Below are 11,671 nucleotides of genomic sequence, written 5' to 3' on the forward strand. Positions count from 1 at the left end.
ATAGTATTTAGTATGTTCTTTTGGTTATCGTGCATTGTATCTCCCTCCCTGTTTCTCTTTATAGTATGTTCTCTGTGTTATCGTGTATTGTATCTACCTCCCTGTTTCTCTTTATAGTATGTTCTCTATGTTCTAGTGTATTGTATCTACCTCCCTATTTCTCTTTATAGTATGTTCTATATGTTCTAGTGTGAACTGAACCACTAAACTATACCTATTATAGTTTACTAGTATGATTACTTGAACTGATACTGACTTGAAGAAAAGAATCATTTTATCTACTAAGTTATGATTGTACTTTAAAAATGGAGTTTTGTAAACTATAAAGTAACATAACTTTAAAAGAGTTTTTGAAATGTGTTGATCACTTAAAAATACATAAGCAACCCTTTAAAAGATGTTAATAACCAAACATTTTCACAATTATCATTGTGTCCAACTTGTATTCCCCCCCCCCCCCCCCCCCCCCCCGTGTATGTGACAACTCGATATTTCGATTCTATGTAATGACTTAAAAAGGAAAGTATTGTAACCACTTTTGAAAATAATGAAATTAAATTTGAAAATAAAAATGTACAAAAGTCTCTATTTGGTTACCTACTATGTTAGATATCATTAAACCGTGATCGTACATAAAAAGAAAGTCCAAATCTGACTACGTATAAGGAAGTTATGATTTTTTCAAGTTCGTCATAACGATAGACAGCTAAAAACTCGAAACAGAGATCGAGCGACTTTTGGCCGGAATGACCTAAATGAGAATCGAAGGTCTCGATAATGGTTTTTCAACGGTAAAAAGTCTGGCAAAAACAGACGTCGAATAATGAAGTTATGGATTACTAACGTACTTTTCTTACCCCGACCTTTTATTAAATAAATAATAAAAATAATTTCAAAATTTGTTGACGGAGTCTAAACGAAAGTTGTAGAGCATAGTCTCACCTATGCGTGGATATAAAGAACGTCAAAAATGGAGTTCGTATGAAGAAGACATGAATTTTTGAAGTTTACTAAATAATAAAAATATAAATTTAAATCAAATTTCGGTATTATCCGAAGGAGGAGTCACCGGGCCAATCCGAGTTACGCCCAGTGTACTCGAGGACTAGGCCTTAGATCGTCCACGACACCCCCTATGCGAGGCTATGCCCCGTCCCATCCGAGCTCCGAGGCAGTCGAGGATGCGGTCACGCATGACGCACGCATACGCCCAGCGTACCGAGGCGGTTCCCAGCCCCTATAAAAGGGATGCGAGGGTTTCGGGGAAAATGCTCATTTCCTCTCATCTTTCTTGCGTTTTTGCCTCGTTTTCCGTGCAATTAATATCCCGAAGCCCCGGTTTCCATACCCAAGCCCCGAAGGTCGTTTGTGCTCCCGAGATTCCCGAGAATCCCGATAAAATCCGCCTTCTCGAGTCAAAGTTCTGCTCGGTTTTCATCTCGCCTTCTTCGATCTTTCAAGTGAGTTCATACCCCTATAAAATATTCTTTTAAATTTTTGGTAAATGCTTTTTATACAATATTATGGGGGAGGAATGCAAGTAAAACACGAGGTTATTATCGTGTATAACTTAACGATTCACTATATACACTTTTTTATCTAAGTAATCATATGTGATTCATAAACTACTACATGAGTATTCTCGTATGAAATATATATTTTCAATAACACCTTGTCTTGTGGAAATAAAATGTGTTTATATATATATATATATATATATATATATATATATATATATACACACACACACACAAATCAAATGCTCCATTTTTACATTAGGTATATGTGATCAGTCAGGTCACTTTACATGTTATACTTTACATAATGAGTTAGCATTTCACTAGGGTTTACTATACGAACGAAACACACACTTTGAAAAACTATAATAGGTATAGTTTATGAGAAAATCAGGAACATTTACACACTAGAAACACTATATCAAAGAGATATTTTCTTACACATGAATAAATGGACATTTTTCATACGTAAATCTTTTTTATACTAAGTTTTGTGAGACATTTCACGTACTTTCAAGTATGCATTTTAAGTCTTGTATTATATACCATAATCCCTTGTAGGGGGAGCGTGATACTTTTGTATAGATCTATACGGGATTGACAATCCTGCACCTAAGTTGTTAGCTACAACTAGGCCGGCAGGCCTGGGGTGACAAACGTCATAACTTTCCAACGCTTGAAGAACGTTGTTATAGGCATCCTGGTCAAATGGTATGGTTATAAGACTCACATGGAGTATTAAAAACACATTGAGTTATGGGGTTTATCAAATGCCTTAACGATTTACACATAAAACTACTATTTTAGGCATGAATAACACTATTGAAATCACAGTTTTGGAAAAATCAAACTACCATCTACTATAGTAGAAAATATGGGATTTTCTTGGAACATTTAACATGAACAAACCATTTTCATTCTTTTTGATATAAACATTGTCACTAAATACTTATGAACTGACCAGCTTAAATGCTTACCTACTCTTTCAAAACCACTTGTATTTCTTAGGGATTCAGTAATACAGGTAAACTGCAACTTTTGAAGAAGGGACGCTGTGGCGTTAGTTTAATTTCATTTTAAGAATCATATTGTAATTTTCTTTTGAAACAAGTACCTTTCAACAATGTAAACTTTTAAATTATATATGTGATGGTTGTATTTCTTTCTTTACTATGTATTCAATTGTTTCGATACTACATGAAGTCATCCGCCCTCGAACGATTCCGCCGTTCTGGTTTGGGAGTGTGACAGATTGATATCAGAGCTTTGTTTATAGTGAACTAAGTATATCGAACCACATAAGATATACAAACTATAAATGCATAAGGGAATAAAACTCTATGACAAAACATTTTTTTACACCTAAAGCCTCGTTTCATTTAATCTAGATTATTTTGGGTCCTAAAAGTACAAATACGTGCATACAACAATATATTTTCATGGTTAGAACTATACAAGAAGTATTAAGACAAGTTGGACACTACGATTAGACCTCGAAATATGTAATCGGATTTGGGACGAATATAGCCTGATAAACTATATTTATCTGAGATTAGACTAATGTATGTCGAGGAATGGTCGTAGTGAGCAACAAGTCAAAACTTACCAAAAATAAACACTAGTATCAAACATATAAATTTAAATACTATAGGAGTATTTGGTACATGCAATAAGTTTAATCAACATGCTTAGTTTTACATGTTTCAAATTTTGTTCAATTCCTATAACTCTATTCACGTATAGACTCAATGGCTGGATTTCGTCACCCCGACGACCCCTACTACCCCAACCAAGGTAACGGGGGATGGATCGAAGAAGATCCCGAAGAGGATGAAGAACCTATCGAGTTGGAAGGATGGGATGACTCTAGGACAGACTCAGAACCAGAAGTAGTTGACCCTCCAGCTGCTCAACCTCCCGTTATTAGGAGGAACTTCCAGGGACCGACTCCCGTTTGGGGAAGTTACCTCCACCATTGGAGCCATCAACAAGGGATACATCCTCCCTAGGGCATGTGTCCAGACTTCTACGATATCCACATTGGAGGTTCAGCCTATCGAGCACTCCCAGTCATGGTGGGCAAGCTAGATAACCAGTCCTATCAATCCGGGGTTCAAGCGAGCCGGATTCATGAAGTCAACGTGGAAGTACATGTTCACACTTCCGACATCCGTAGGCTGGACAGAGCACAGGATAATGCCCAACTTCAAACTGACGCATTCCAAGCACAAATGATTGCAGCCCTCTCCGAGATGAGGGACCAACAAGCTGCCTTCGATAGGCGTCTTATGGAAGCAAAGCAATCGGATGCGGAGTCAAGCTCCAAGTGCAACCTACGTCGCAAGTAGTGCTTTCCGAATCCCAAAATTTTGATATAGAATAGGACCATCGGCTAAAAGTCTTACCCTCTTTAACTTCCTGTAATCGGAGACCTTTAGAAAGGTCACAATTTTCTAACTTCGGATGTAACACAATCATATGTTTAATATATATATATATATATATATATATATATATATATATATATATATATATATGTATATATATATAGGACATATCTCTTTTGTGTGTTAATTCTATGCATTTCATTCGAGTTCATGAGTTTGTTTGTTGTTATTCAAACTCCATTGGTGTATCAAACTCAAAACCCTGTGTTGGTCAAACCAAATTCTCGAACTATTAAAGATAGTTAAATCATTATCATTCAACTCTCAACCACCAAAACTTATAATCTTTTATTTTATTTCTTGGCAGAGCGATGCCTCCTCGTCCAAACCTAAGACCCAGACCGGGAACGATGCCTCCACTACCACCGCCTCCATCAACGGAAAATGCTGCATTGATAGCCGCTGTAACGGCTGCAGTAACAGCTGCAATGGCCCAAATGAGTAACAATGGTTCTGGTGGGGGAGTGAATAGTTCTACGAATGGCCAATGTCCAGGTCGTTTGGGGGATTGTACATACAAGGATTTCATGAATAGCAAACCCATTACTTTTAATGGGACTGGAGGGATAATGGCTCTATCACAGTGGATAGAGAAAACTGAAGCAGTTTTCGAGATTTGTTCTTGTCCGGAAGGGAACAAAGTGAAGTTCGCTGCTTATACTTTCTCTGAGAGAGCTCTGACATGGTGGAATGGCCATGTCAAATCACTAACACTAGTAGTTGCTAACTCTATGGGCTGGGAGAACCTAAAACAAATCTTACTGCAGGAGTACTGTCGACGGGGCAAATTGCAAAAGCTCGAACAGGAACTTTAGGGCCTTACCATTGTAGGCTCAGACATCACGACCTATATCAACAGGTTCAGTGATTTGGAAATCCTTTGCCCAGGAATAGTTGCTCTAGCGAGCAAGAAGATCGAAAGGTACATATGGGGACTGTCACCCCAGATTCGAGGAAGTGTTCTAGCTTCCAAACCAATCACTTTTGATAGTGCCAAACAGTTGGCACAAGCTCTCGTAGACCATGGGGTATGCCAAGACTTCGCAACTACCGCACCGGAGCAACCCAGAGGAAGCAAGAACAACAACGACAATACCAACAACAACAACAAAAAGAGATTCTGGAAAAAAAGGAAGAGTCAACCTTCACAAGAACCTTCCAACAAACAACAGATTGTGGCAGTCCATGCCGCTACTGCCCCCAGTACTGCTCAAATTATGACTACACCAGCAAAGCCATATGCTGGGAACCTACCAAAGTGCAGCAAATGCAATTTCCATCACAACGGAAATTGTCGGGAGATGCACTGCAACAACTGCAACTAGAAGGGGCACATCGCCCGTTTCTATAAGGCACCGGCACGACCAATCACCCAAGTCCCTGGGGTCGGTGTGGGCCAGACGTGTTATGGTTGTGGTGAGGCTGGACACTACAAAAGAGACTGCCTTAAGGCAAGGAATGCTGGCGGCACGGGACGAGTGCTGGCAATAGGGCAGAACGAAGCGATAGCTGATCCCACGGTGGTTACTGGTACGTTTCTCCTCAATAATGTTTATGCATGCATACTCTTTTATTGTGGTGAGGAGAGGAGTTTCTTGAGTCATAAATTCAAGCACGTACTAAAACAGAACCCTAAACACTCAATAAGATATTTACAGTAGAAATGGCAAACGGTAGAACAGAAAGCACGAACGATATGTACATAGGCTACACACTAACTCTAAATGAACATTCATGTCAAATTGATCTAATGCCGATCACTATAAAGAGCTTTGATATCATCATCGGTATAGATTGGTTAAGCCTACACCATGCTGATATACTTTGTCACGAAAGGGTCGTTCGCCTAAATCTACCAAACGGCGAAACTCTTGTCATTTATGGTGACAAACTCGGTACCAATTTACAAATCATCTCTTGCGTCAAAGCCCATAAATACCTACGTAAGGAGTACCATGCCTTCTTAGCCCACGTGGTAGATAAGGAAAACGAAATGAAAGGCATCAAAGACATTCCAAATGTGACACCCAATTTTTTTTGCAAAAATTTTAAACTTTTAAAACCCATCTTAAATTAAATTAAAACAACTGAAATAGTCATAACATAATCCATCAACTTAATAATCATATAAAATAAGTGCGGAAGTAATAATAATAATAAGGTCCCAACAAAATAACTAGTAGCGATGTCCCGATGCTCCATGTCAAGCCTTAGCCTCTTTAATCCTAACACCTGAAAAGTTATAAGGGAAAAACGTAAGCACGAAGCTTAGTGAATTCAAACACAGACATTGTACTAACATTCATATTTACTAGCCCTAATCCATTTTCCAATTATAATGATAAAGGCAAAGAACGAATCAATGTCTATATTACGAGAAGGACTTGTAGGTTTGAACCGCACCGGGAAGATCCCGTATCATTTGGCCCTAATCACCGCACCTCACGAAGAGTATTATGTTGGTGATCTTACCTACCCACCGCACCGGTAAATCCGTATCCTTTGGTGGTGTCCCCATATCCATAATTTAGTTACATACAGTGCACATGTACGAATTAAAACAATACTTATATAGTATAAATTCAAATAATCACACACGAGCTAACTAGCAAACACAATCATCAATACAAAGGTGTGAGAGAACTCACCTTGAGTGAGTATTAAGGATGGCTAACAATCAAATAATTCTACCAAGCTTGAGCAAACTTCAAAACCTCACCTAAGAAGGACTAAAGGTTAGAAAGGAGAAGTAACGAAGCTATGAGTTGAGAAAAGAGTAATCACAGCAAGGTCTCTAAAACAGACCTGCTGTTCAAAACAGATTTACTCCAAAATCTAAAACAGAAAAATAGCTTTAACTAAATTTTATAGGAAACTATGATTGCCCTGGATTCTACAACTATAAAGAACTCATTCTAACTCCAAAAGATGAATTAAATATGAATTTTACAAAATGGTGTATCACTTCTGTCTCCAACAATACAGTCAAGTGATGTTGGCCAATTCTACCAAACTTGTGAGTAGAATTAGTACAAAAGAAAATTAATAGAAGTAAAGGACATACAAGTGAAAGTCTCAGAGTTGGAATTGAATGAAAAGCATCTCTCAAACTCCATATATAAAATTCACATTGTGGACAATCACAGCACTAGCAAAAGCTGGTGACTGCCCACTAACCTGGAGTGTGGATCCATTATACCCAATTTATAATTGGAAATAACACCCCATATTCTCCAGATCTTAAATTCATAATATAAGGAACATATAGAAACTTGGAATCACTCTGGATCCTTTTCCAAGCCTTAGAAATGATGAAAACAAAATGACATATCAGAACAGACCCGGATCAGACCTAACAGAAAAGATGCCATTCTTTCACATAGATAAAACCCTTATCAGTGAGGTTCGCCTTCTTAAGAAAGTTAGCCAACTCAATTTTTGAACTTTTGGAACTGGTTTGGGGTCCGTTTGAGTTCTAGAGCTCCAGATATTATTTTTACAAAATGACTACAGATCTGATGGAAAACAGAATCGTAGCCACCCGTGATTCCTTTTTGGCTTATCCATCCTTCTCCTTTTGAAACACATTTTAAGATGTGTTCATCATCCCAATTCAGTCCCCATGATAATGGTGGTACTAAAAAGGGTTAGGGATCATTAGGATTTCATTTAGCCACAAGGATGTAATAATAATCAACATGAAAATAAAGATAAGCACATAAAATCATCATTCTCCCTTTTAGGGTTTCCATGATCTTTTGCCACATGTAATCCCCTAGATCCATCATCCACCATATATGGGGTGAAGATAGGATCTTGAGATGATGTATAACATACAATTACAATAAAATAAGAAGGAGAAGCGGTGAAGATGAAATCATAAAACTAGAATAAGGTTATGAATCAAGTCGTAAGAAAGGATAAGGAGGTTCATACCAATACGAATCAAGGGTGGAAATGAACAAGAATTAAGCTCCAAACAGCCCCTTGGCTACTCTTGATCCCAAAGAGAGAGAGAGAGGGACGATTTTTGAGAGAGAGAGGGAGGGTTTAGAGTGTTTTCCTTGTGTGTGTTCCAAATGATTCAATTTACACATTAAGTACTATTAACTAGATGTACTTTGCAAATAGGCCCATAGCCCATGGACTTCAATAAAAGGAGTTTACAAGATGATCAAAAGAGTCCAATAACATAAGAAATCAGACATTGGTTAAATAAATTAACCCAATGTTACAAGGATAATTAAATTAAAATAACCAAACGTACCGAGAAAACCCGGGGCGTTACAACTCTCCCCCACTAAGAACGGACTTCGTCCTCGAAGTCAACACCTAGAAACAGATCCGGATAATGAGCCCGCATCTCGCATTCCGGTTCCCAAGTCCATTCCGAACCCTTCCTATGTTTCCACTGCACCTTAACCAGGTTTATAGTCTTGTTGCGGAGAGCTTTCGTCTTTCGTTCTAAAATAGCGATTGGTTTCTCAACATAATTGAGACGCTCGTCAATTTGTATGTCCTCCAGTGGTATCACAGCGGTCTCATCAACAACGCATTTTCGTAACTGAGACACGTGGAACGTATTATGAATTAGACTAAGCTCGTCAGGAAACTCTAAACGGTAAGCCACCTTCCCCACACGAGCTATGACCTTGTAGGGTCCAATGAATCAGGGTCCGAGCTTTCCCCGCTTCCGAAATCGAATCACACCTTTCCAGGGGGAAACTTTAAGCAACACATAATCTCCCACCTGGAACTCAAGATTGGAGCGTCTTTTGTCGGCATAACTTTTCCGATGACTGCTCGCTGTGACCAAATGATCCCGAATCACTTGGATTTTCTCCGTAGTCTGTAGCACGATATCGGTACTCCCAAGTACCCTCTGCCCAACCTCGCCCCAACAAACGGGCGTCCTGCACTTCCTCCCGTACAAGGCTTCATACGGAGGCATTTTAATGCTCGAGTGATAGCTGTTGTTATAAGAAAACTCAGCTAGATGTAGATGGTCATCCCAACTACCCCTAAAATCAATCGCACACGCCCTAAGCATGTCCTCCAAGGTCTGAATCGTCCGCTCACTCTGCCCGTCTGTCTGCGGATGGAAGGCGGTAGTAAAATGTAATCGTGTGCCCAATTCCTCTTGAAACTTCCTCCAGAACCGAGAGGTAAATCGGGTGTCTCGATCGGAGACGATAGAAACGGGCACCCCATGTAATGAGACAATCTCCTGAACAAAGATCTCGGCTAATTTCTTCGCCGATGAGCTCTCCTTTATAGCCAGAAAGTGAGCACTCTTAGTCAAACGATCAACAATCACCCATATCGTATCCGATCCTCAGGCAGTTCTAGGAAGTTTTGTAATGAAGTCCATGGTTAGATGCTCCCATTTCCATTCAGGAATCTCCAGTGGTTGCAACTTCCCATGCGGTTTCTGGTGTTCCGCCTTGACCTTCCGACAGGTCATACATTCTTCCACAAATCGAGCCACATCATTCTTCATTCCATGCCACCAGTAAGCCTCATGAAGGTCCCGATACATTTTAGTAGCACCAGGATGGATAGAAAATTTTGACTTATGAGACTCATCCATTAGGGTTTTCCGATTTCCCCCGGTATATGGAACCCAAACCCTACCGTAGCGAGTCAGCAAACCCCGCCCGTCTCGTTCCATCTTAGGCAACTCTTTCCCAATCTTCTCACGCCTGATGTTTTCCTCCAGTATTGCCGTCTTTTGGGCGTCCCAGATTAGATCTAACAAAGACGATACCATCGTGATCCGGAGACACTTAGCTCGAATCGGTTCGACAGATTGTTTACGACTGAGAGCATCAGCTACCACATTAGCTTTACCGGGATGGTAGTGAATTTCACAATCATAATCTTTTACCACATCCAACCATCGGATCTGCCTCATATTCAAATCCCGCTGCTCGAACAAATATTTTAGACTCTTATGGTCAGTGTATATGATAAACTTCACTCCATAGAGATAGTGTCTCCAAATCTTAAGAGCGAAAACAACAGCCCCAAGCTCCAAATCATGAGTGGGGTAGTTTCGTTCGTGGGGTTTCAGCTGTCGGGAGGCATAGGCTATCACCCTATCTCGTTGCATTAACACGGCACCAAGACCTTGAAGCGATGCATCACAGTACACCACCATATCCTCAACCCCATCAGGTAAGGCCAAAATTGGAGCATCACACAATCGTTTCCTTAGCTCATCAAACGTCAGCTGCTGCTCTGGGCCCCAAACGAAATTCATTCATTTCTTGGTCAATCGGGTGAGTGGTAAGGCGATTTTAGAGAAATTTTCAATGAACCTCCGGTAATAACCGGCTAAACCCAAGAAATTGCGAATTTCAGAAGGTGTTTTTGGAATCTTCCATTGTTTAACCGCATTAACCTCGGCTTGATCGACCTTAATACCGTTTTCTCAATGTCAGAGGGTGAGTACGGAATGCTGTTTTCTCAATGTCTTCTTCACGAACCCGCATCTGATGGTAACCGTAACGTAAATCAATCTTGGAAAACCAAGATGCTCCCTGAAGCTGATAGAAAAGATCGTCAATACGTGGCAACGGGTACCTATTCTTTATCGTGCGCTTGTTTAGCTACCTATAATCAATACACATTCGCTGGGATCCATCTTTCTTCTTCACAAAGAGAATAGGAGCACCCCAAGGCGAGCAGCTTGGCCGTATAAACCCTTTATCACTTAGTTCTTGAAGTTGATCTTGGAGCTCTTTCATTTCAGGTGGTGCCAAGCGGTAAGGAGATTTCGCTACCGGAGTCGCACCTGGCACCAAATCAATGCGAAACTCCACTTGTTGAACAGGTGGCAAGCCAGGGAGTTCCTCCGAAAAGACATCGCTGAAGTCGGAAACGATAGGAACGTCGTCTAGTGCTATAGCAGAAGAGCAAGAAGCCATAGCCAGGCGGGGAATGTCCCCCTGAATAATAAGTTCTCCACCTCTAGGGTTTCGAACACGAACTTGCTTCTTACGACAGTGGATTTCCGCATCAAACGCATCAAGCCAATCCATGCCTATGATAACGCAGAGCTCTCGCATCACAATAGGGATAAGATCAATAGGGAATTCAACTCCAGAAAACTCGAGAGTGCAACCCCGATAGACATCGGTGACATAAATAGTGCGGTTGTCGACAACATCGACAACCATTGGGTGAGCCAATTTTCCGATACTACGCCCCAAACGATTAATAAACGTGTGAGATACAAAAGAATGGGTAGCACCGCTATCAAACATAACAACATCGGGCTTGGAATCTACCAAATAAGTGTCTACCACTGTCGTTGTAATCACCGGCTCTTCCACAGTCATCTGGTGAGCACGACCTCATGTCACCATAATGGTTCCCTTAGAGGATGATGCAATTTCAGGATTTGTACCCCTGTCTCCTTTACCAGTCTTCAACTTCGGGCATTCAGGCTTCTTGTGTCCCGTCTCGTTGCAGTGATAGCAGATGGGAACTGCAGAAGTAATATGAGGTACTGCACTCGTAGGGGGATCCCTACAATTCTTCCAATGATGCGCTGGCTTTTTGCAGTTGTAGCATATCAACATATTTTTCTCGCCCTGAAGACGTCCTATACTCATACCTTGACTTACTACCCTGCTTTTGCGTTTTCTGGGCATCTCTGGATGTCTTGGAAGAGGTGTCATTGGCCTTCCTCTTGGACTGGGT

The 11,671-nt window shown here is 40.5% G+C and overlaps 1 protein-coding gene across 1 annotated transcript; it reads right to left on the reverse strand.

The window, feature by feature from the left end:
* Positions 1–10,383: 10,383 nt before the first annotated feature.
* Positions 10,384–11,307, reverse strand: LOC145099333 (uncharacterized). The gene is made up of 2 exons (XM_079036917.1): positions 10,789–11,307; positions 10,384–10,458 (listed from the first exon to the last, which is right to left on the reverse strand). The coding sequence occupies exons 1-2, from the start codon at positions 11,305–11,307 to the stop codon at positions 10,384–10,386; spliced, it is 594 nt and encodes a 197-aa protein (XP_078893043.1).
* Between the last annotated feature and the right edge of the window lie 364 nt (positions 11,308–11,671).

The sequence above is a fragment of the Lactuca serriola genome, chromosome 4 (assembly GCF_051521515.1).
Source record: "Lactuca serriola cultivar US96UC23 chromosome 4, Lser_US96UC23_V15, whole genome shotgun sequence".
Taxonomy (NCBI): domain Eukaryota; kingdom Viridiplantae; phylum Streptophyta; class Magnoliopsida; order Asterales; family Asteraceae; genus Lactuca; species Lactuca serriola.